The sequence below is a fragment of the Rattus norvegicus genome, chromosome 7, assembly GCF_036323735.1.
Source record: "Rattus norvegicus strain BN/NHsdMcwi chromosome 7, GRCr8, whole genome shotgun sequence".
In the NCBI taxonomy this organism is placed as follows: domain Eukaryota; kingdom Metazoa; phylum Chordata; class Mammalia; order Rodentia; family Muridae; genus Rattus; species Rattus norvegicus.
In genome coordinates this window covers 113,303,580-113,327,582 of record NC_086025.1, presented here as the reverse complement: position 1 = coordinate 113,327,582, position 24,003 = coordinate 113,303,580, and the positions used below count along the sequence as shown (strand labels likewise).

The 24,003-nt window shown below is 48.3% G+C and overlaps 1 protein-coding gene, 1 long non-coding RNA gene and 1 pseudogene across 6 annotated transcripts in view; 1 reads left to right on the top strand and 2 right to left on the bottom strand.

Moving 5' to 3' along the window:
- The window catches only part of Apobec3 (apolipoprotein B mRNA editing enzyme catalytic subunit 3), a 19,111-nt gene extending 5,724 nt beyond the window's left edge, over positions 1 to 13,387 (bottom strand). For 2 of the 4 annotated variants that reach the window (XM_063263615.1, XM_008765715.4), the window contains exons 1-4: positions 13,240 to 13,375; positions 10,585 to 10,692; positions 7,899 to 8,178; positions 7,646 to 7,760 (exon numbers count right to left, since the gene is read on the bottom strand). In XM_063263615.1, coding sequence (XP_063119685.1) covers positions 7,646 to 7,760; positions 7,899 to 8,178; positions 10,585 to 10,692; positions 13,240 to 13,272 — 536 coding nt within the window. In that variant the 5' untranslated portion in view covers positions 13,273 to 13,375. Of the gene's footprint in view, positions 1 to 7,645; positions 7,761 to 7,898; positions 8,179 to 10,584; positions 10,742 to 13,239 lie in introns of all 4 variants that reach the window. The other 2 variants (NM_001033703.2, XM_063263614.1) reach the window with 2 other exon arrangements.
- Positions 10,738 to 24,003, top strand: LOC102547383 (uncharacterized). 2 transcript variants are annotated; one of them, XR_355848.4, is made up of 3 exons: positions 10,738 to 12,103; positions 17,848 to 18,012; positions 22,337 to 24,003. It is a non-coding gene; the product is annotated as an uncharacterized LOC102547383 (long non-coding RNA). The 2 variants fall into 2 exon arrangements; XR_005487264.2 differs by lacking the exon at positions 10,738 to 12,103 and adding an exon at positions 13,966 to 14,289.
- On the bottom strand, positions 18,384 to 18,447 carry LOC120093920 (U6 spliceosomal RNA; annotated as a pseudogene).

The following is a 24,003-nucleotide window of genomic DNA, read 5'->3' as shown; positions in this document are numbered from 1 at the left end:
TGTTGTCTGGACATAAACAAATGGTGACTATTAGCCATAGTGGAGGATCTTATCACGTGACTTGTGAAGCCTGTATTTTTGTCTAACTGTGTTTCCTCTGGATTGGATAAAGAATTTGCTGTTATGTTGACTGTAAAACGACCTGCTTATGTTATGCTGCCAGTAGACTTGGGCTCTGATCCTTGGTTTGATAACTCTGGATTACAAGCTTTAGAAACCATTAATGACTTAATTAGACCTAAGAGATTTGTGGCCGCCTTAATTTTAGGAATTTCGGCATTGATTGCTATCCTGACATCCTTTGCCGTATCCACTACGGCTTTAGTTAAAGAGATGCAGACAGCTACTTTTGTTAATGAAATATATAGAAATACTTCTGTGGCCCTCTCAGAGCAACACCTTATTGATAGAAAATTAGAAGCACTCTTTGTTCTCTCTTGTTCTCTTACTCTTACTCTATTCCCTTCTCCATTCTCTCCCCATTCCCCTCCACCTTCTCTACACATGCCCATGACCGGCCTCTACTCTTCTACCCCCCCCCCCGCCCCTGCCCCTGCTACCGTCTTAACTCCCCTCCCCATGCCCTGAATAAACTCTATTCTATACTATATAAAAAAAAAGAAAGAAAGAAAAGAAAATGAGAAGCCAGAATTAATGCCTTAGAAGAGGTGATTTTAGAATTAGGACAAGATATTGATTCTATTAAGACCAGGCTTGCCACCAGATGTCACTCTAGTTTTCATTATATCTGTGTGACTCCTTTACCTTATAATGAATCAGAGAATTGGAGTAGAACTAAAGCTCATTTCCTAGGAGTTTGGAAGGATACAAATATTTCTTATGACTTGCAACAATTACAGGAACAGATTACAGCCACGAGTCAGAGACATTTAGATGCCTGGAACGTGGATAAACTTGCAACATCATTTACTAAAAGTTTAAAAGCTTTGAATCCTATGGATTGGATTCAGTATTGCATCTTCGCAGCCATAGGGTCAGGGCTCATGATTGTTGTATTATTAATCTTCCCTATTCTTTTTGGCTGATCCTGAAGTCCCTCCATACCATCAGGCCAGATATCCTGGAGCTTCGTCTTAAAAACAAAAAACCAGGAACTGCCACACCCACTCCAGTGGAGCCTGTATGACCTGAAGCTCTTGTGCTTCGTTTCTATCCAGAACAGAGGCATGTGCCTGGAATGGCTTGGCCTCCTGGAGGTCCCTGGCTGTCTCCCTACAAAAAGATGATGACTGGGGTCTATGCTTGCGGTGGAGGTGCCTTCTGTGTTCTAGCCTTGGTGATCTCAGCAACTTTAAGTCTGTCAACAATATCTGATTTTAAGAATATAGCAGTGTGGGAAGATGGTCGTGTACCTTTAGATGTCTCAAGAACTGAAAGTTCAGAGACGGAAACGTCTCACACCATCATGATCCTGACGAACTCAAAGGCTGTGATGAATTCTACTGCTGCACCCATTAGTTCCCAGCAAATAGGAGAGAAATCAATTGCAGCTACTAAGTGCATGACTGTTCCAGAAAAGCCTTTCCCCCATTTTGGGAAAGTTTTGTTTAGCATGATTCAGAATCGTAGTGACTCTTTTAGAAAGACCGTGGATAAGTTCCAACAAGTTGAGCAAACTTATCAAGAGTTAACTAGAAGGAAAAGAGAAGGTAACATTGAGCAAGAAATGAAAGAAATTATAGAATGGTCACAAAAGTTTCCGTATTATTCTGAGGGTCCATAAACATAGAGTTTTTTTTTTTTTTTTTTATTCTTTTTTTTTTCGGAGCTGGGGACCGAACCCAGGGCCTTGCGCTTCCTAGGTAAGCGCTCTACCACTGAGCTAAATCCCCAGCCCCAAGAGTTTAAACTTTATTAAAATAAAGGTAAATGTTGAATGCATATCTGGTGCCCCCAAGTCTGACAGTATAACTGCAGTCTTCTAAACTATTGTCTGTGGCTGAGAACTGTTTCCTGGACTGTGCGTTCAGCTCTCCTCCTTGCAAGGGACATTTGGTGGGGTGATGAATAAGAGCTGGATGATTGCCAATTATGATGTACCTGTTCTAACTGCTTAAGTCTATGCCAAGAAGTAAAGCTTTTCGCAGCAGCATACACCTCGAGTTTGTGTCTGTCTGTTGTACGCACGGAATCCGTTCCCTACCTGAAATCCAAGCCTTGGTCCCTCTGCTGACACACTCCCCTGGGTGGTCTGTGGCACAGGGGCTGCCTGGTGTGAGTGCCAAGCCCCTCTTCAGGAGCAGGTGGCGTGTTTTTAACCACCAAGCCTTCCCTGCCGTCCCCAAACTTTTATCTTCGACAGATCTTGCTGGACGGTAACGTTCTATAACCCAAGGACTGACGTGAGGCCAAGCCCCTCCCCAACCATAATAGCGTGGGTGCAGGCACAGGCGAATGCATGCATGCATGAGTGCACACACAGCATAGGAGCAGTGCATACAAAACTGACGAAACCAAGTCTCCTTCAGCGCGTCCAACCGCCAAAGCTTGTGAACCGAAACCCAGAATGACAAAAGGGCAAAAAGGGCAGCCAGAACCCAGGGGAGAACGGGCTGCCTCTGATGGGGCCTACAACATCCAAAGTGCACAGGACAGCCCTATTCCAACAGTAAACCGCTCATGGAGTCATGCTTTTCCCTCAAAAGGACACACAATCCACTTAGGCCCATCCTTGCTTGTGACTTTGTTTTTAAAAACAGGGTCTGGATCAGCTTAGCCTTGAACTCATAGAGATCCATCCTTTTTTTACCAGGATCGAAGCTATGCACCGCAGAAGTTCGGTGGCAGCCCAGGCCTTTGATCCCACCACTTGGGAGGCAGAGGCAATCTCAAAGAAAAAAACAAAACAAACAAAAGCTCTGTGCCACCACACCTAGCATTAGGTAGGTCCTTCTAGAAAAAAGGATTTCACTGTTACGTATGCAACGGCATCTGTGAGAGTGTGTGCATGTATGTGTCTGAGTATGTGTGTGACTGTGTGTGTGTATGTGTGCATGAGAGTGTGTGTGTATGTGTGAGTATATGTGTATGCATGTGTCTGGAGTGTGTGTATGTATGTGTGCGTGTGTGTATATGTGTGTGTGTGTGTGTAAGTGTATGTGAGTGTGCATGTGTGTATGTGTGTGAATATATGTGCATGAGTGTGTGTGTGAGTGTGTGTGTATGTGTGAGGTTATGTGTCTGCATGTATATGTGTGTATGTGTGTGATAGTACGTGTGAGTGTCTGTGTATATGTGTATGTGTGTAAGTGTGTATGTGTGTGTATGTGAGTGTGTGTGTCCCCATGTAGCATTTGGTGCAGTACGTGGGAACTGGGGAATTTTGCCTCCTCCCTGCCCTTCTTTCTCCTAACTTGGCACCCTTGAAGAACCAGGGCCTTCCCCAAAGTACCTGAAGGAGCCGGTGTCCAGAGTGTGTGTATGTGTGTGTGTGTGTGTGTGTGTGTGTGTGTGTGTGTGTGTGTGGTGTGTAGTATGAGTGTGTAAGTGTGTACATATGTCACAAGGTGTAAGAAAGGATATGACTCTCATAAGTTGTCCTCTGACCTCCTTATGTACGCCGTGGCACCCACTTACCCATACACAAAGACAACACAAAAAAGGGTCAAGGCGCTTTTATAGAATGGGAGAGAATCTTTGCCAGTCATTCATGTAACAAGGGATTCATATATCAAAGGTTAAAAAAAAACTAAACTAAAAATATTAGACACCAAAACCCACCATCCAATCAGTAAATGAGAAATGAAGCCATTCTGAGGTTGGGCTATCACAGTTGGTGAAATGCCTACAGTGCAAACCTGAGGCTCCTCAGCTCTCACATTAAAAAGCCAGCCACACAGGGATGGGCTGTAGTCACAGCTCTGTAGCTGGCTATCCCAACCATGTGGCCAACTCATGGCCTGGCCTGGCCCAAAAGCTAAGGTACAGCAACTGAGCAAGGCACCCATCATTCCTCAGTCCTCCCCAACATTCACTCAAGTACACACACACACACACACACACACACACACACACACGTTTGTGAGCATGTGAAACCATATGCACATATACCTCACACCCATATATATTGAATTTCCATCTCATTCAGCAATAGCTTATGCCTGCAAATCCTAGCACTTGGGACCAGCCTGGTCTACATAGTGAGCTCTAGGCTACCCATGGCTACCTGGTGAGAGGCACTGCCTAAAAAAGTTAAACAAAACATTAAATTAAAAAAAAAAAAAGAATGACACCAAATTCTGGGGAGAAAAGGATGTATGGGAGGAAGCCCCTCCTCTGTGAGTAGAAATATACCACTAATGGAGTTGCTGTAGAACAGCATGGAGGTCTCAAGTGACCAAGAATTAAAAGAGCCTAGGACCCAGACACACCTGAGTGTAAACGGGAAAGTCACCACACCACAGAGGCACCTTCACAGTATCCACAAAAGCCAAGCCAGGGGACCAGCCTAGGTGCGTCCATCAACAGATAAATGGATGGAGACCTGGGTGCTGCGTACACAATGGAATTTTACTCAGTCACGAAGCAGAAAACATGTGCTTTGCAGGTGAACGGATCGACTTAGAGACCATGCTGCTGAGCGAACAAGCCAGACAGAAACGCAAAACCACATGCTTCCTCATTCAAATACGTACGTATGTGTGCACATGTGAAAGGGGGAGAGAGACTATTTGTGGTGAGGAAGGGTCTAGCTGGAGAGAAACAAAAGGACACTGGTGGTGTGTGTGCGTGCATGTGCACACCAACTACATCAATATACATTTGTAAAAACACAATAACTAAACCCATTATTTTAAAATGGGTTTAAAATTATAAAGACATACGAAACAAATTAAAGCAAGGTTCCTAAAAGCCCAGAAGAGGGCAAGCAGTGGGGTCTTCTGAAGGAACCTGGGGTGGGAGGAGACACAAAGTGGCTAGTTCTGGCCACCTCTGCACTACAAGAGGCACTATTTGGGCTTTTGTTTCCCTTTCTTGGGGCCTCCGTGGCCCTGGGAAAGTCCCCGGTTTCTGACTGGGCTCCTAAAGTAGCTGTGTGTGACCACATCCACGCCTACTGGGGCCTCTGGATGGGATGGCGCTCCTGTTTACTTTCCGTTGTTTTTTGAGACAGAGTGTTTTTGTGTAGCCTTGGCGGTCTTAGAACTTGCTCTGTAAACCAGGGTGGCCCCGAACTCACAGGGATACATACGCCTGTCTCCCAGATGCTGCATTCCTATCTCTGTTCCCAAGCTTCCCACAAACCTGCTCTGCCATGGGATGTCCTGGGCAGGGTGGTCGTGGCCTCAGGTCTGGGGGCTTCACTTCCTGCTTAGTAAACTCTGCCTTTGAAATCCTGACAGTGATGTACAGGCCATTCCCGGAACAGGAGGGCTAGGATGTCTCAGTCTCTCAGCCTTCCTTTCCTTCCTGTGATCCTCTCTCTGGCTTAGCACGGCAAGGCCCAGGTAGAGACACGTCTTCTCATGCAGTCAGAACAAGGATCCAAAAGGAAAAGAGAAGCCAGAAAGAGAGCCGGTGCAAAGCTGGATGGGAGGGGGAGGGGCAGAAGGAGCCCTCCTCGATCACCCCTAACTGGCACTTGGTGTGGTTCAGGTCACAGGATTTCATCTTGGGCCCTGGAGAAGGCAACTCCTTCTGGCCTATCTACCACCCCAACAATACAGGAATGGAAGACATTTTAGAAGAGGTCTCAGGCTGTCTCTCCAGGTTACACAGCAAATAAACAACATGGCTGGAGGGCTGGCCAGGTCTGCTTGGTTGTGCTCCCTCCTCCTCCAGCTGCCCCTTCTGCGGCTCTCATTGTTCCCAGGAAAGTAGCAGGAGTGGGGGTGGGGAAGAGGTGACTCCCACAGAGCCTGCCAGGTCTCAGATATAAGGACAAGGACTTCAGGTTCACCTTCCTGAAGCTTTCGGCCTGCTTTGGCAAGTCCCAACTAAGGATCCTCAGATTAGAAATACAAAGAAGTCTGTGAAAGCTGTCACCCCAGGGCCTGGCTCTCACAAGGACAGTCCCTGGCAGGCCTCCTCCTCCTCCCTCTCACCCCCCCATCCTGCCTTGGCTCCTCTCCGGCCATAACAGCGGCTCAGGCAAGCTTTTAGTCATCTGGGTCAAACTGAGCTCTTATTTCTCTTGGTGTCATGAAACATCAGGGGAAGCCAAGGGCTATTGTCCATGGCCAGCCTATGTTCTTACTCTCCCAGCTTCCCCCAAATACCTGCCTCCTGGTCTCACTTCCCATTCTGTCCAGTTGCCAGAGGTGCCTTCCTCGGCTGTCCCTTTTACTCTTAAAAACTCAAAAAGTATCCACTGTCGTCGCCGTCATCATCATCATCATCATCATCACCACCACCACCATCACCACCATCATCACCACCACCACCACCACCATCACCACCATCACCACCACCACCATCACCACCATCATCACCATCAACATCACTATTATTATCACTCTGTGTGTGTGTGTGTGTATGTGTGTGTGTGTGTGTGTGTGTGTGTGTGTGAATGATATAGGTGTGCACCTGCCATGGCCTGAGGGTGAAGGTCAGAGGGCAACTCTGTAGAGCTGTTTCTCTCCTTCCACCTTTATGTGGGTTCCAAGGACCAAAGCCATGTCACAAGGCTTGCTTGGCAAGCACCTTTACCCAGCGAGCCACCTTACCAGCCTGCTCCACTCTTACCCAGCTCGTTCCTCAAACCTCCTCCCCCGGCCTCTTACATAAGTGTACCCTGTCACTCCATTCTGTTCTGTCCCCAGTCCTCACAGCTCACCTGCACCCCACCTGAACCTCATCTCTGGGAGACGTTTTATTAGACAGACATTTGACAGGGTGGGTGAATAACTGGAAGGACCCAGGATGTAGTAAGGTCTAGAAAATGGAAGAGGATGCCAGGGTATGGTCAAGGGTTCTCCTGGGGTGCTGGCAACCAGGGCAAGGACTCTGTACTCCCCATCCACAAAGAGACCTCTTTGCTGTGTGAGAAGCGCAAGTTCAAGGTTCCTATGCGTTAGGACTCAGAATGCAGCCGGTATTTGGAGGCTGACCACTTAGGTGGGTCCTCATTCAAGGTCGAAAGCAGACTTATAGGAGGAGGGAATTTGGACAGAGGGACACTAGGAAGGAAGGTGACACAGCACACAGAGAGGTCAGGGGAGAGCATGAGGAAAAACTGTCAGCCTCTCGGACCTGGAAAGTCTGACAGCTCCTCCTTCCTCTAGGCACCTAAGGTTGCCATGTTTTTAAAAATTATTTTCTATGTGCATTGGTGCTCTGCCTGCATGTATGCATGTGTGAGGCTCCCCTGAGACTGGAGTTAGAGACAGTTGTGAGCTACCACATGGGTGCTGGGAATTGAACCAAGGTCCTCTGGAAGAGCAGCCAGTGCTCTTAACTGCTGAGCCATCTCTCCAGCCCCTCAAGACTGCCTCAATGGCGTTTCTTTACCTTCCAGCCTCCATGTTTAGACATAAACCAATTGGCTTGCAGCAGGACTCAGTGATGGGAGATACCGGGTTACGGGATTGGGAAGGCCTTGTGGGTAAAGACGCCCCCCCCAGAAAGAAGAGGTCTGGGAGGAGGGAGAAGAGGGAAGGTAATCAGTCATGAGAAAGCCCCTCACCTGAAAATCTCCTGAAGCTTGCAATCATAGAAACTAAAATTTATTCTCAGTCTCATCCAAGGCCTGAATGGTTGGCCGTCATTGTCCACAAACTTGTTCCAACACTTTTTAAATTCTGAATGAGAAGAGGAGAGAAAGCAGTGAGGCCCCGCAGGAGTCTCCACCGTCACTCTAGGGTGGCTCCCTGGGCACACCCCCCTCACTGTATGGCAGACCCACGTGCCATTCTACGGTGCCGGTGCCCACCCCTCACCTGGTAGGTCCATGGCAGCCACGTGGACTCCTTCCTGAATCAGCCTGCAGAGCTTCTGCTGGTAGTTCGGGTTCCTTAAGTAGTAGTACAAGCGGGAGCTGAAGATGGCCAGGCTTAGGTTGCGGTGTGCGGCCAGGAACCTGGCTACCTGCTCCGCGCACTTGCTGCAGGGGCTCCAGGACATGTACCACGTGACCTTGAACTCTTCCATCGGGGACAGCACTCTCAGGACTTTGTCGTGGAACCAGTATATGAAGCAGAGTTCGGCGTGGATGTGGCCCTGGGTGACAAAGGGGAACTCTTGATTGGAGGGAAGGAGCAGGGCTCTGGGTGGAGGGGATCTCCACCGGGTGTCTCATCCCTCCCTCATCATTCAGGGTTTAGTACTAACTGCATTCTCAGCATCCCCTCTCACTAGCACTCTGAGCCCTGTTGAAGCCAGGTCCACTGGGGGATTGGTTGGTTACCTGTCAGCCATATCTGCTGTGGAGGACATGGGCTAAGAAGACCCCTTAAGGAACCACAGGCCACGGGCTGGAGAGATGGCTCAGTGGTTAATACTGCTCTTCCAGAGGTCCTGAGTTCAAATCCCAGCAACCACATGGTGGCTCACAACCATCTGTAATGGGATCTGATGCCCTCTTCTGGTGTATCTGAAGACAGGGACAGTGTACTTATATATAATAAATAAATCTTTAAAAAAAAAAAAAGCAAACACAGGCTAAGGGTAGCTACCAAGTCCATGAAACGTGGCTCATCTGAGGTTACAGCACGTGTGCAATACAGAGTCATTTCATTGCCTTTCCTTTAATTTTTTTTTTATTATTTATCTATTGGTTTTTCAATACAGGGTTTCTCTGTGTTGCCCTGCCTGCCTATCCTGGAACTGGCTCTGAAGAGCAGGCTGGCTTTGAACCCAGAGATCCACCTGCCTCTGCCTCCTGAGTGCTGGGCTAAAAGTGTTTACCACCATGCCAAGCTATTTTTGTTTTATTTCTTTGCGTGTGTCCATTTCACTGTGTATCTAAGGATGACCTTGAACTCCTGACCTTCCTGTCTTAGCCTCTGGAGTACTGAGGTTACAGACACCACCACTCCTGGCTCATTTCAAAGAGAAAAGGACTTGCGCCATGGTAGCTCACACCTGTAAGCCCAGCACTTGAGAGGCTGAGACAGGAGGATTGAGGGGAGTTGGAAGCCATCTTGGGCTATAGAATGACATCCCACTTCAATACCTGTGTGCCAGAGTTTGTGTGTGTGTGTGTGTGTGTGTGTGTGTGTGTGCTATTTAATTAGAATTTTATATTGATTGGGCAGTAAAATACTGTTGTTCATGTTGGATTAAATAAGTCCTTAAAATTCACCTTATGCATCCTGTCAGATTTTTAAGCTACAGGCACTGGGAAGGTTTAGATTCCTTCTATTAGAGCAAGCCTGCAGCCTCCCACAAAGTGCTCCTAGAACATTCCAGAGAAAACGTGCCACCAGGGGATAGAGGACAAGAGTATACTAGGACATTCATGTGGTCACTGCAGGGTTGGTACTGGTCAAAGCCATAAGCCACAGTTGCTACCAGAGGCCTTGCACACGAGTGTAGCCAGGCTGGGACCGGCAGGCTTAGTGGGAAGGCTGGGGTATGGCCCTTAATAATAATAACAACTTTTTATTTTGGTTTTTCGAGACAGGGTTTCTCTGTGTAGCCCTGGCTGGCCTTCAATTCAGAGATCCGCCTGCCTCTGCCTCTCCAGTGCTGGGAGGCATGGCCCATTACCACCCAGCATCATTCTTATTTTTTGAGACAGGGTTTTACTGTGGTATCCCTTGCTGACCTGGAGGTGGTTATGTAGACCAGGCTAGCCTTATGCTCACAGAGGTATACCTGCCTCTGCCTTCAGAGCGGTGAGACTAGAGGTGTGCGCCACTACACTCAGCCTCTGCATTCTCAATGGGCGTGGTGCGTGCCCACGGTGGGAACATGTGTGTGCTCATGAGTGTGCTTGTGGAGGGCTAGAAACTGAGCCCGGGTGTCTAGCTCACAGTCCCCGGTAAGGCAGGGTCCCACATGGTACCCAGAGCTTGCCCACTCAGCTAACTCCGCAAGCCAGCTTGCTCTGAGGTTTCCTTTATTTTTCCTCCCATAGGTTAGGGCTATAGCTGGCCTCTAGGCCCAACTAACTTTTACAGGGATTCTGGGGACACCAAGTCTGGACCTCATGCTTTTTGTGTGTCCTTGGGGTCACCTCTGCTGGCCTTTGGGGTTTTTTTTGTTTTTTTTTAATTTATTAGTACACTGTCGCTATCTTTAGACACACCGGAAGAAGGCATCAGATCCTATTACAGATGGTTGTGAGCCACCATGTGGTTACTAGGCACTGAGCTCAGGGCCTCTGGAAGAGCAGTCAGTGCTCTTAACCACTGAGCTATCTCTCTAGCCCAGGCCTTTGGTATTTATTTACTATTAATTAATTAATTAGTTAAGATCTCACACTACCCAGGCTGGCCTCAAACTCCACATAAACAAGGACGACCCTGAGCTTCTGGTCCTCCTGTCTCCACTTCCCGAGTTCTGGGATTACAGGAGACTGCCGCCGTGCCCATTTTCCTATGCTGTGGAAGATCAAACCGAGGACTCCCAGGAATGTCAGGTAAATATCCCACCAACTGAGCCACACCCCCAAGCAAATACCTGTTTCCTGAAGACCCCTTGGCGAAGGGGGACAGGTAAAGCGCAGTCCATCCCATTCACTTCATAGCACAAGAAGTTATTCTTTCGACCCCAGGCATAGCGTACGTTCTTAAAATGAAAGTAGAATGTTTGTTGATATAACTTCTTTAGCGGGTTTCTGCAGGCACAAGAGAGAAAGCAGAAATCACAGAGTGTGCCCTGGAGTGATCCCAAGTAGAACAAGGCCCCCCCTCGACCTTTGACAATTTTTGGACTTTCCAAGCAGGAAGACTGAGGGGAGAAGAGAAAAATCCTGCCGCCAGAGAGGTGCCTTCCAACTTGGGCCCCACGCTGCTCCTCCCAGTCCTGTAAAGCCTGAGAAAATGAAAGGTCCAAGACTCTTCAGCACTTTGTGACAGTTCCCTCCAGACTCAACTCCTCCACGTGGGATGGAGGTTTGAAAAATCACGGAAATGAGACCGGAGAGATGACTGTCTGACTGGTCAGTAAAGCGCTTGCACACAAGTCCCGATTCCCAGAGCAGATGTCAAAGCCAAGTAAGGGGGTTGTGAATCTATCCCTGAGTTGGGGAATCTGAGATAGGAGGATCCTCAGAGCTCATTGGCCGGCCTGCTGGAATCCACAAGATCATTTCACTGAAAGACTCTAGCTCAATAAAGTGGAGAGCAACTGAGGAAGACGCTTAACATCAACTCCTGGCCTCCAGACGGGTGCACAAATCATATACCCCCACACACACACACACACAAGATATACTGTTAGAGAAATCCCAAACTTCAGATGGGGGATCTACTTGTCTCGGTATTTCTTGGACCTGAAGTCATCAAGTCCTTCCCTGACCCTGTAGGCGATGTTCCCATTTAACAGACAGGAAAATCCCAAGCCGGTAACTAAAGTCTTTAAGGAGCAGGAACAAGAGGATTATGTATGCCAAGACTGAGCCCTGCTTGAACTATATAGTGCCAGCGTTCATCGCAAAATCCTGTCGGGGGGGGTAGTGTGGGGGTGGGGACAAAAGAAGTAAAACGAGAACAACAACGACGACAACAACAAAACAGCCAACTATCACTGCCACCACAATAAACTAATACCCAGGAGACAGAGTCTGGATCCCCTAACTCAGAGCTGGTTAGGGGTTAGTGGCCTTGGAGGGTACCAGGCTGGACCCCTCCCTCATAGCCAGCAGCCTGTAGAATAAAAGCCAGACTTCAATCAATCCTTGGTCAGAAGAACGGGATCTGAGTCTTATCTCTGACTCTGGAAGGAGAGGTGACATCTGGGACTGGTTACAAGGCCACACACAGAAGACAAGGCTCTTCGCAGATAACTGCCGATAACCAGCTTCAGAGCCCTAATCCTGGAGGCTGATGGCTGGCGAAGGGCTTTCTGTTGAACGTGCTGTTCTGTGATATGGCAGTCGTCGCCCTATACAGGTCTATCCGTCACTGGACAGAACAAAGTTGCTCAGGGAAAGGTGAATCATCTGTTCTAAAGACGGACCAGGGAGATGGCTCAGCAGGTAAAAGAACTAGCTTTGAAATTAAAGCCTACATTTCCACCACACCCACGCACGCACGCACGCACGCACGCTCGCACGCACTTGCGGCTGGGCCGCACACGGGACAGTGGTCTCCATTTTCTGTCCACTCTCACTCCACTTTCTTGGCAATACACTGGGTCTATCTTTTGCCTTACCCTTAAAATTGTCCGAAGAAATCTTTAATTGACATCACAGGCACCAGGAGAGAGGACAGAAATCAGTGAGCGTGTCACCCAAGGGAGTGGGTAGTTTGGGGTATAACTTTCTTCTTATTCGTAGGTTTAAAATACACTCACATCTCTTCGCGTTGGGTGTGTGTACATGTGTGTATGTGCTATGAGTTAATATGGGCAGGCTGGGAAGCCTGGGGCTCAGGAGAGGGCCTTGGATCCTCAGGAGCAGTAGATATAAGCGGTTGTGAGCCACACCAAGTGTTTGCTGGGGAGCTGAACTCTGTGGAAGCAGCAAAGGTTCTTAACTGCTAAGCCATCTCTCCCCAGTGCCAACCCCACCCCCTATTCTTTTTCTCAAAGGAGATCTGAATGGTGTGGTTCCTAGAAGCGAAGAAGCGCAGTGACCATCTGGGCAATGGGTGTGTTGGGGAACTTCTCTTCACTCTTTCCCAGCGGGGAGGGGCTACTTCTGGGAAGGTAGTTCACGTAGCCTTAGAGAGTGGTCCCCCTCTTCTCCCTTTATTACCCGAGGTTAGGTTAAACCAGCACGGATATTCTAGAACATCCATAGAAAGTTCTCCAAACGCGACCGTCCAAAGTCTGCTTCCATGCATTTCTCTTTAAATTTTGACGCCCAGTCCAGCCCTGGATCAGCAGGAAGACCCACAGCAGAGCAGCCCCAGACTGAGAAGGCGTTCTCAACAGGAAGAAATATGGGCGGCGTGGAGAGGGGTGCAGGGAGGGTGGCCAGTTTAGACGCAGCTATAAGGCAACCGAAGCGGCTCAGAGCAAGGACCCGCGAGGAGAGTGGGATCCTGGAGAGAGTGAAGTAGGAGTCGGGGGCTGGGGATCTAAGGATCTAAGGAGCTCAGCACGAAGCACAGTGGGGGCCAACAGGAAGAGACTGCTGTGAAAATTTTGGAGGAGTGGGGCCAGCGGTACCTGATCGGTGAATAGGGTCTGCGATGGCTGCATCCCAGGCACACTGGTCCCATCCCAGCGTTGGGCCCCAGACCCTGGGGTTGCATTTGTACAACTGCCAATGTACAGGCCCTGGCTTTGGGAGACCCCAGAAGTTCGAGTGACTTCCCCGGGCCATGTGAATGCAGGCCCCACCCTCTTCCTGCTTCAGCTCCCGGAATGGGAGGGCTCTAGGCGATCAAGCCCAGAAGGCTCCTGCCCACCTTCTCTCCTATCTGTCCCCTGGCTTGGCAGAGACCTACTCCTCCGGACAGCGGCCCGCGGGGATCCCAAAGAAAAAGGGAAACTAACTGATGGTTGCGAGAAGCGGTACCGAGAGCGGTGAGGGTAGGAGAGACGCCCCAAGGATGCCCCCAGGCTTCTCCATCCAATCGCCCGAGACCAGCCTGTGCCCAGAGCTTGGAGCCGAAACTGCCAGTTGAACCAAGGGTTTGACTCTCCAGGTGTGAGGAGTAGGGACTCCTAGATTCTCTCCCTTCGGCTTAGGAGGGGAGAAGACAGCTTAGCTTCGCGTTTCGAATTCTGGGCTTGGATTTTGGCATCCTTCACCTCTAACTTCCCAACTGCCCCAGGTGTGGAGCTAGACTGAGATCGACGGGGACCCAAGCTCAAACGGGTCTTTGGTGGCTCAGATCAGCCAGCAGCAGGTGGACGGACGAGCTGGCATCAGAGCCAAGCTCGCGTCCTTGCAGATGAGGGAGAGCGATGTCCAACGATGAATGAGTTTGCTGTTCCACAGACCTGTGTCTCTCGAGGGTGGCAGCGTGGACCGGGAAAATGAAGCACGTGCACGCTTTTGGTTTTTGAAGTTCATCCAGCGTTCTTTGGAGGAATAAATGCGCAAGGCATCAAGTAATTTTACATGGTTTTGGATACATGTGTGCAGGTGAATCTGTGCTCTCCACAGAGGCTCTGGGCACAGAAGCCAGTTCCTGGAGGGTGAGCGTGTCACAGTGCCCCCAGCTGGCGGAAGGCTATCCGGTTTCTGTACAAGCAAACTTGTTGAACTTGGTGAGAGACGTAATGTGTGAAGTTTTCTATCGCCTTGGAAAAGAAATGGACAGGATACAACAGCATTAACGGGAAATAATACTTCAATCAGAAGTAGGCACATTTAAAAAGAAAATACAACAAAAGTTGATTCAGAAAATGCACCAAACCCAGATCCAAAGGAGTCAGAGGTCATAGTGGTAACAACACCCAGCATTGCAGCCAAGGAGTAAACTCTGTCCCTTTCTTTCTTTCTCTCTTTCTTTCTTCCTTCCTTCCTTCCTTCCTTCCTTTCTTTTGTATATGAGTACACTGTCACTCTCTTCAAACACACCAGAAGAGGACATCAGATCTCATTACAGATGGTTGTGAGCCACCATGTGGTTACTGGGATTTGAACTCAGGACCTCTGGAAGAGCAGTCGGTGCTCTTAACCACTGAACTGCCTCTCCAGCCTGTCCTCTCTCTTTCGATAGGAGAGATGGGATGGCTCTGGAGATGCCTCGGATGGAGTTTTAATCTCTCAGTAAGCCTGGAAACCGCTGCCTTGCCCAAGAGTCCTAGTGTGTGCCCTTCCCCTGTTAGTGGGGGTTCCCAGCGACAGTCCTAGAAAAATCGGGAGTTTTTGACTGAGCCATTTCCCTATCCCTTGTGTGTTTGGCTTGATCAGAGATTACAAAATACTCTTACAGTCGCTATGCCATTTTGTACTCCCTGTGCCAGTGTGTGAATGATTTGTTTTCCCCACACCCTGCCTGGCATCTGTTGACACACGTTTCATCTTAACCACCAATGGATTGATAACGATATAGTGGGGTTGTTCTGTTGCTCTGCTCTGCTTTTTTTTTTTTTTTTTTTTTTTTTTTTTTTTTTTTTTTCCGGAGCTGGGGATCGAACCCAGGGCCTTGTGGTTGCTAGGCAAGCACTCTACCACTGAGCTAAATCCCCAACCCCTCTGCTCTGCTTTTTGAGACATGCTGTCTGGGTTGGGGATTTAGCTCAGTGGTAGAGCGCTTGCCTAAGAAGCGCAAGGCCCTGGGTTCGGTCCCCAGCTCCGAAAAATAGAAAAGAAAAGAAAAGAGACATGCTGTCACTAGGTGGACCAGGCTGAACTTGAACTCCAGATCCCCCTGACTCGGCCTCCTCAGGCCTGGGATCACGGGGATACAGCACTGTGCCTCATCCTGTTGTGTCTCCGAGTTCATTTCCCCATGGTTAGTGACAGCGGACAGGGCACTCAGGCGCTTCTCTACCATCTCCAGGGAGCCGAGTTAAATAGAGTGTCACCTGCAGGAACATATTCATCTCTCTGACGCTTCCCATCTGGAACGCCACTAAGTCTAGCTGTTCCCTCCCCTCCGTTCCGTCTCTGTGAACTCAGATGCAGTAAGTCACTAGGTACTGTGTATTTTAGGGTTAGCATTGCTGTGATGAAACACCATGGCCTAAGCAACTTGGGGAGGAAAAGGTTCATTTGATTTATGAACACATCACTCTTCATCATCAGAAGAAGTCAAGGAAGGAACTCAGACAGGGCAGGAACCTGGAGGGAAGAGCTTGCTCTCCATGGCTTGTTCAGCTGCCTTGTTATAGAACCCACGACCACCAACCAGCTCAGGGATAGCACCAAGACTCATCAGGCTGGGCCCCTCCCATATCAGCCACTAATTAAGAAAAATCCCCTATACCCAGATCTTTAAGAGGTTTTCTTGCAATTGAGGTCCTCCCCTCCTTTTTTTGTGTGTGTTTTACTTTTTTTTTTTTTTTTTTTTTGGTTCTTTTTTTCGGAGCTGGGGACCGAACCCAGGGCCTTGCGCTTCCTAGGCAAGCGCTCTACCACTGAGCTAAATCCCCAACCCCTACTTTATTTATATGAATGCACTTATCTTCAGACACACTAGAAGAGGGCCTCATTACAGTTGGCCGTGAGCCACCGTGTGGTTGCTGGGAATTGAACTCAGGACCTCTGGAAGAGCAGACAGTGCTTTTAACCACTGAGGCATCTCTCCAGCCCTCCCTCCATTCAAGTTACTCTAGCTTATGTCAAGTTGATACAAAACTAGACAGCCCATTGTGACTGGCTTTTTTTTTTTATCCCCACAATGTCCTTAGTGTTCATCTACATTGGAGAAAGTGTCTCATTTGGGTTTTTTCTTCCTTATTTTGCTTGTTTTGCAGACAGGATTTCTTTATGTAGCTCTGTCTGGCCTGGAATTTAGCTGGTCGCGAACTCAGAGATCCACCTGCTTCTGCCTCCCCAGAGCTGGGGTTAAATTTGTGCGCAGCCATACTGAGAGGTCCCCTAAAAATAAACCCTAAAGATAGAAAAAGTTTCAGTTTCCAAGGAAAGCAGATTGAGCTCCCCAGAGGGAGCTACTGAAAACAGACTGTCAATCACTGACGGCTGTGAGCTTGGGGCTGACCTGGCTCTTAGAATCTCCTCAACACCTAAGAAACCCACCCATGTAACTTCCCGGCAGCCACCATTAAAGCTAACCCCCCCCCCCAATGTTCTATAAAAGGCTTGCATGCCTTTGTCTGGGGTTGACCCATGAAAGGCAGTAATTTCTACGGAATAAACATTCTGCCTTTGCTTACCATTTGAGTCTGGGGGCTTCCTTCTGTGATTCTTGGACTTTTACAGTACTTGGCTCAATTTTTTTGTTTGCTTGTTTTTTTTTGTTTTTTTTTTTTTTAAGATTTATTTGTTTCATGTCTTCAGGTACATTGTAGCTATCTTCAGACATATCAGAAGAGAGCATCCGATCCCATTACAGATGGTTGTGAGCCACCATGTGGTTGCTGGGAATTGAACTCAGGACCTCTGGAAGAGCAGTCAGTGCTCTTAACCACTGAGCCATCTCTCCAGTCCTGCTTGGTGTGTGTGTGTGTGTGTGTGTGTGTGTGTGTGTGTGTGTGTGTGTGCTCTTTTTGTTTGTTTGTTTGTTTGTTTGTTTGTTTGTTTTTGAGACAAGATTTCTCTGTGTTGCCCTGGCTATCCTGGAATTTGCTCTGTAGACCAGGCTGGCCTCCAACTTAGAGATTTACCTGCCTCTGCCTCCCAAGTGCTAGGATTAAAGGTGTGGACCACCATCCAGCCCAATTTTGTTCTTTAGTGGCAAATACAGGCTGAGGCTGGAGCTGAGCCCTGTAGAATGTTCGTCTAGCACTTAGTGAACTCTGGTTTCATTTCCCAGTCATAAACTCCGCACTTAGGAAGTGGAGGCCGGGCTGGGGATTTAGCTCAGTGGTAGAGCGCTTACCTAGGAAGCGCAAGGCCCTGGGTTCGGTCCCCAGCTCCGAAAAAAAAGAACCAAAAAAAAAAAAAAATAAGTAGGAAGTGGAGGCCGGAGACCCCAGTGTCCAGCTCACTGTGGATTGTATATGGAGCTTGAGAGGGGCTGAATAGCAGTGCACTGTGTGAATTCTGCTTCTCCATTCATCATCTGCTGATAGACATTTGGATTTCCTCCATATTTCATCTATGCAATTACAAATGTCAGCCGAAAAACTTCTCTTTGAACCCCTTTTCAGCTTTCCAGGTCATGTGATCATTTTATTTCCAACTTTTCTTTTGAGAGAGGCTAAGTAACCCAGGCCAGCCTTGAACTCACTGGGTAGCTGAAGATGACATTGAACTCCTGAAACTTCTGCATCCACCTCTCAAATACTGGGTTATAGACCTGTGCCACCATGCCTGCTTCATGTGATACTGGGATCGAATCAGGACGTCGTGCCTGCCAGGTAAGCACTCCTCTAACTGAGCCACTCCTTGGTCCTATTTTTAACTTTTTAGAGGCAGGGCACTGCCACACTGTCTTCTACAGCAGGTGTCTGTTCTATCTGTCACTCTACTCTGTCCCTCACTTATCTTCTATTTGTTCTCTTCACATTTCCTGAGCCACCCCCCACCCTTTTTTAATTGGGAAAAGGATCTTACTGCTTAGTGCTGGCTAGTCTGAAATTCACTAGGTGGACCAGGTTGGCCTCAAACTCACAGAGCTCTGCCTGTCTCTCTGCCTCTGGAGTGCTGTGCTTAAAGGCTTGTGCCACCAGGTCCAGCTTGCATTTTTCCTTCCTAAGACCCCCCCACCCCCGCTCTCTCTCTGTCTCTTAGGGGCCATGCTAATCTTCTCTGTATTGTCCCAATTTTAGTATATGTGCTGCCCAAGTGAGCACTTAAGACTTTATCTTACGGATATACAATTCCTCTTTATCTTTATCTTCGATGTCCATGAAGGCCAAAGTCACCGGAAGTCTTAGAGCCAGAGTACAAGCAGATGTGAGTGGCCCATCGTGGGCCTGGGGACCTCTGGTCCTCTGCAAAAGCATTATGAGCCCTCAGCCCTGAACCGTCAATTCAGAACCTCCCTTTGTTAAGTTGATGAGCTCTCAATGTGCAGGGTCCACAACCATCTTTAACGTACAAATGGCTCATGGGGGCTGCATGCTGGTTTAGGTAAAAGCAAGAATGTTCCAAGGGGTGGAGAGAAGGCTCAGTGGTTAAGATCATATACTTCAGAGAACCAGAGTTAAGTCCCAAGCACACATTTTAGGCAGCTCACAACTACCTGCGAGTCCAGCTCAGGGGGAATCCAACCTCTCTGGCTTCCATGGGCACCTGCCTTCATATCCGAACACAGACATAAATGCATACACACAATCATGAATGGTAAAGTTAAGTCTTAAAAAAAAAAAGATCCTGGTGGCGGTGGTGAATGCCTTTAATTCCGGTACCCAGGAAGCAGAGACAGGAGGATCTCTGTGAGTTTGAGGTCAGTCTGGTATACAGAGTGAGCTTCAACACAGCCAGGGCTACACAGAGAAACCCTGTATGAAAAACAAACAAACAAACAAGCAAACAAAACAACAACAAACCCAAAACAAAAACCAATGAACCAATTAGACAAACAAAAAGACTCTGTCTTAAAAGTAGAGACTGGTGTGTCTGGCTATGCAGCCCAGCATGCACTTGCTGGGCCAGTACAATACTTGTCCTTGGGCCCAATAGTTCTCAGGGTCCTGCCCTTATCATTCTGCCCAGAGGCACAGTGCACAGTGTACAGTTACACTGCAATGCAATGCTCTTAGACCAAATAGGGCAACCACTGTGAAAAGTCTTTCTCTGTGAAGTTTAGTTTTACAGCATTGTGGGGCTGGCGAGGAAAAGCTGCTGCCATTTTCCTGTGATGTCAGAGCTTGGCATGTCCAGGGCAGAAAGGTTGGAACTAAACACATGTGCCGCCAGACCCAGTTTGCAAAAGAGAGTTTTTCCTTTCTTTTTTGTTTTATGTGTATTGGGATTTTCCTGCATGTGTCTTTGTGAAGGTGCCAGAAGTCCTGGAACTGGAGTTACAGACAGTGGTGGGCTGCTATGTGGGTGCTGGGAATTGAACCCAGGTCCTCTGGAATAGCAGCCCATGCTCTTAACCACTGACCCATCTCTCTAGCCCTTCAATGTACTATTTTTAAGAACAGAAGAAATTTGTTACAGAGGTACTGCTGACTCTCTCTCTCTCTCTCTCTCTCTCTCTCTCTCTCTCTCTCTCTGTGTGTGTGTGTGTGTGTGTGTGTGTGTGTGTGTGTGTGTGTGTGTACTAGTCAGGGTTCTCTCTCTCTCTCATTTATTGGAATGACGTACAGTCTGCAGCCCAACTAATCCATCAGTGAGCAGCTATGGATGGAAAGTCCAAAAACTAGTAGTTTCTCAGTCCTACAAGGTCTCCTGTATACGCTGGAATCCAGAAGTCTGCTCCACTAAGAGCAAAGGAATGGATGTGCAAACAGGAAGAGGGCTTGCAGACAGAGAAAAACCTTCCATCTTCTTCTTTTTTTTTTTTTTTCGGAGCTGGGGATCGAACCCAGGGCCTTGCGCTTCCTAGGTAAGCGCTCTACCACTGAGCTAAATCCCCAGCCCCAAACCTTCCATCTTCTATTGTCCTTAAGTGTCTGCTTCCAGCAGAAGTGAAGGTGTGTCTTCCTTCCTCAAGCTAGGGATTTCGGCTGTGTCCTCCGTTTCTGGATTGTAGTTCATTCCAGATAGTCAGGTTGACAACCAAGAATGGTCATCACACTGTGTGCATGGATGCCTGCATGCATGCTGTGTAACATACAGGAGGGCAGAGGGCTGCTTTCAAGGTCAGTTCTTTCTTTCTGCCATTTGGATTCTGGAGATCCAACTCTGTTCACCATGCCCAGTGCTTTTGTCTGTGGAAACGTTCTGCAGGACCACTTTTGGTTTGTTTGTTGAGAGGGTCTCATATAGCCCAGTCTGACCTCAAACTCACGGCATAGCGGGAGATGACCTCACACTCTCCATCCTCTTGCTTCCAACTTCCAAGTGCTCAGCTTTAAGCTTGTGCCTTGACTCCTGGCAACCATGAATACTTACGTAATCCTCAGCATGTGTGGGTCAAGTGTTCTTTTTTAAAAAATTATCTTATTTATTTACATTCCAGTCATTGCCCCCACCCTCCAGGGCCGAGCATTCTTTATATTTAGCTATAAGTTAACAAGTCAGCTTGTGCCCACATCAGGCACCAAAGGGACTCCACTAATGTTCTTGCTTACACAATGGAACAGAAGTGCCCATGTGACCCATCAACTGTCAGGACCTACATCCATCACCACTTGACCCCACTTGGTAAAGATGTCATGTTCACAGGCGTCCAGGAGGGATCACTACTCTGTGAATGTCAGCCTTCTCCTCTGGTTCCTTGACTTGATCTCCAAACAGGTTCTATGACAAAGCAAGGGCGTCCTTCCTCTGCTTCTGAAGAGGAGAGGGTTCATTTCATCGCTAGCCAATAGTATCATGTGTTTATGAAGACTATAGTTGGTGTATGTGTGCTGGGGAGCAAGCCCAGGGCTGTGTGAACTCTAGGCAAGCAAGCGTTCTGCCCATTCAGCCACATCCCCAGCCACCTTGCCATGGGTTCGGGTGTGAAATAAACAACACATTGGGGAAGCAGATCTGACTTTTGGAAGATGCCACTAGGCGAGGCAGTGATGGCAGGCACATCTCTTTAGTCCCAGCACCAGGGAGGGAGGGGCAGATGTATCTCTGGGTTTGAGGCCAGCAAGTTACAGGACAGCCAGAGCTTCTCAGAGGAAACCCTGTCTCAAGAAAACCAAACCAGAGGCTGGAGAGATAGCTCAGTGGTTAAGAGCACTGACTGCTCTTCCAGAGGTCCCCAGTTCAATTCCCAGCAACCACATGGTGGCTCGCAACCATCTGTAATGGGATCTGATGCCGTTTTCTGGAGTGTCTGAAGAGAGCGGCAGTAAATAAATAAAATGAGAGAAATCAACTCACAAAATAAGCTTAGAGAAGAAAACTCCCCCCCAAAAAACAAAAGTCAAAATCCAACAATAAAAAAAAAGGGGTTGGGGATTTAGCTCAGTGGTAGAGCGCTTGCCTAGCAAGCACAAGGCCCTGGGTTTGGTCCCCAGCTCCGGAAAAAAAAAAAAAACAAACCACAGGGTAATATCAAATGGGGAGCAATTTAAATACACACACACACACACACACACACACACACACATGGTGAGGCAAGGGCACAGCTGAGTGAGTACATGAAACAAACCAGACAATGCCTTTTCCTGTGGTGTTGTTTTGAGGCTGGGTCTCAATGTCAACTCAGGCTGACTTTGAACTTGAAAGCATGTGGAATTATCCACCCAGAATCAATAACTGAATAATTTATATACCATCTAGCTATCCATTGTCTATCATTTATCATCTATATTATCTATCATGTATCATCTATACATCACCAATGTATCACGTTATCACCTATCTATAATCTACTATCGATTGGTCACCCATTGATCATCTACCATTTTATTTACATATCATTGATCTACAAGGATTTCAGAGCTATCAGGGTCAATCCAATGTTGACCAATGTTGGCCGACTCTCATGACTAGAACGGTACCCGCCTGGTATGTCGGGGTTCTGGGCTGCATTCCTGGGAAACAACCTAGTTCGCTTGTTCATGCTCTGCTGTAAACTGCAGAGTTTGGCGTCCAATCCGCGGGACCTATTTCTCCCTTCCTGTTTTACAGCCACGGGACTGGAAACACAATGGAATTTGCAGGCTTGGTTCGCTCTAATCGGCCCAAGCCACCCCCAGATTTTCCGTTGGTTCCGCTGGTGGGCCAGCCTCTGAGAGAACAGCCCAGCTGAGGATGCGGCCGCGCCATCCACCCTGCAGCTGCGCAGTCGCCGGCTGGGACACTAGGGCGGGTCCTCTTGTTGTCCCCGCCGCCGCTGCTTCTCCGGCCGCCGCCTGCAGGGGGCGCCAGGGTCCGGGGCGCCGCAATCCCTGCCGCCACCTTCATCCCTACGATGATCCCTAGCCAGGATTATGCAGATTTGGGATGGCTATGCACCTCAGAGCTCTAAACGGCACGGGGGCCGTGGCATTTCAAACTACTTAGATCATGGGCCAGCGATGTCTCCGGTGATAAAAGACTGCGATTGAATAGTTTGCAAGCTACGAATCTATACCAATATCGGAGAATATTCCTAATATCCAATGCGTGATTGATTAGAAAGGAGCAAACGGAAGGCTGGCTTGAGTAAGGGGGCGCCAAGATCCCGCGCAGCAGAGAATATAAGGGTCCGGACTTGGGATTCGAGAAGGAAGGTGCCGGCTTTCAGAGAGGGAGCATTAATAGATGCTCATCCGTTAACCTGTGGCTTTCCTTTGGGTCACCAGAGGTTAGGTCACGCTGTAAGAACCAAGGGATTGGACTCAAGGACGCCTTTTTCGACATATGCTAAATATTCCAGGGGCGGGGGCGGGAGTCCCATCATGCATTTGCACTCAGGAACGACGCCCTCAGTGGGCCAGCAACACATAGAAATACTAATTGCTATGGAGCTTAAAGATTTTTGTATGGAAGTGATGTCACCTATGCTCACATCGCATTGGCCAAAGCAAGTCACATGTTTACAGCGAACCTCAAAGATGGAAAATCTGACTCCATCCTGTATGCAAAGGTGGTGGTGGGGGGGGGAGGTGTTTGGAAGCAACCCTGAGCTCGCGCGTCTCCCTGCCACTCAGGTGTAGTCACGTTCTCTGAATGCCTGGGCCGGTAAAAACCGCAAGGAAAGGGAGGGAATGGCTACTGGGTGCCAGTTACCTTTATATCCAGACCCTAAGGGGGACACATCCTGGTAGAAGTTAGCATCAGGGTCCTAGCTGGGACACAAAAGACCATTTGCTAAATTCTAGCCTATCCCCTATCATTCGGTTACCACCTAGCCGACGAAAATATTTAGTTAAGAATGGAGGGAAAAGGGGTTGGGGATTTAGCTCAGTGGTAGAGCGTTTGCCTAGCAAGCGCAAGGCCCTGGGTTCGGTCCTCAGCCTGGGGGGGGGGGGGGGGGAAAGCTATCACTTTTAAAATACCTTGCTTAGAGAGGAATGAGGAAGATTCTGATTGGTCTAGGGCTTCTGCTTTCAAGTTACTGGTTTGTTTTGTGTGTGCTTGGTTGCTATTATATTACATAGTATCTATGACTTTAAAAAGTGAATCAAGGGCTGGAGAGATGGCTCAGGGGTTAAGAGCACTGACAGTTCTTCCAGAGGTCCTGAGTTCAATCCCCAGCAACCACATGGTGGTTCACAACCATCTATAGTGAGATCTGATGCCCTCTTCTGGTGTGTCTGAAGACAGCTACAGTGTACTCATATACATAAAATAAATAAACCTTAAAAAAAAAA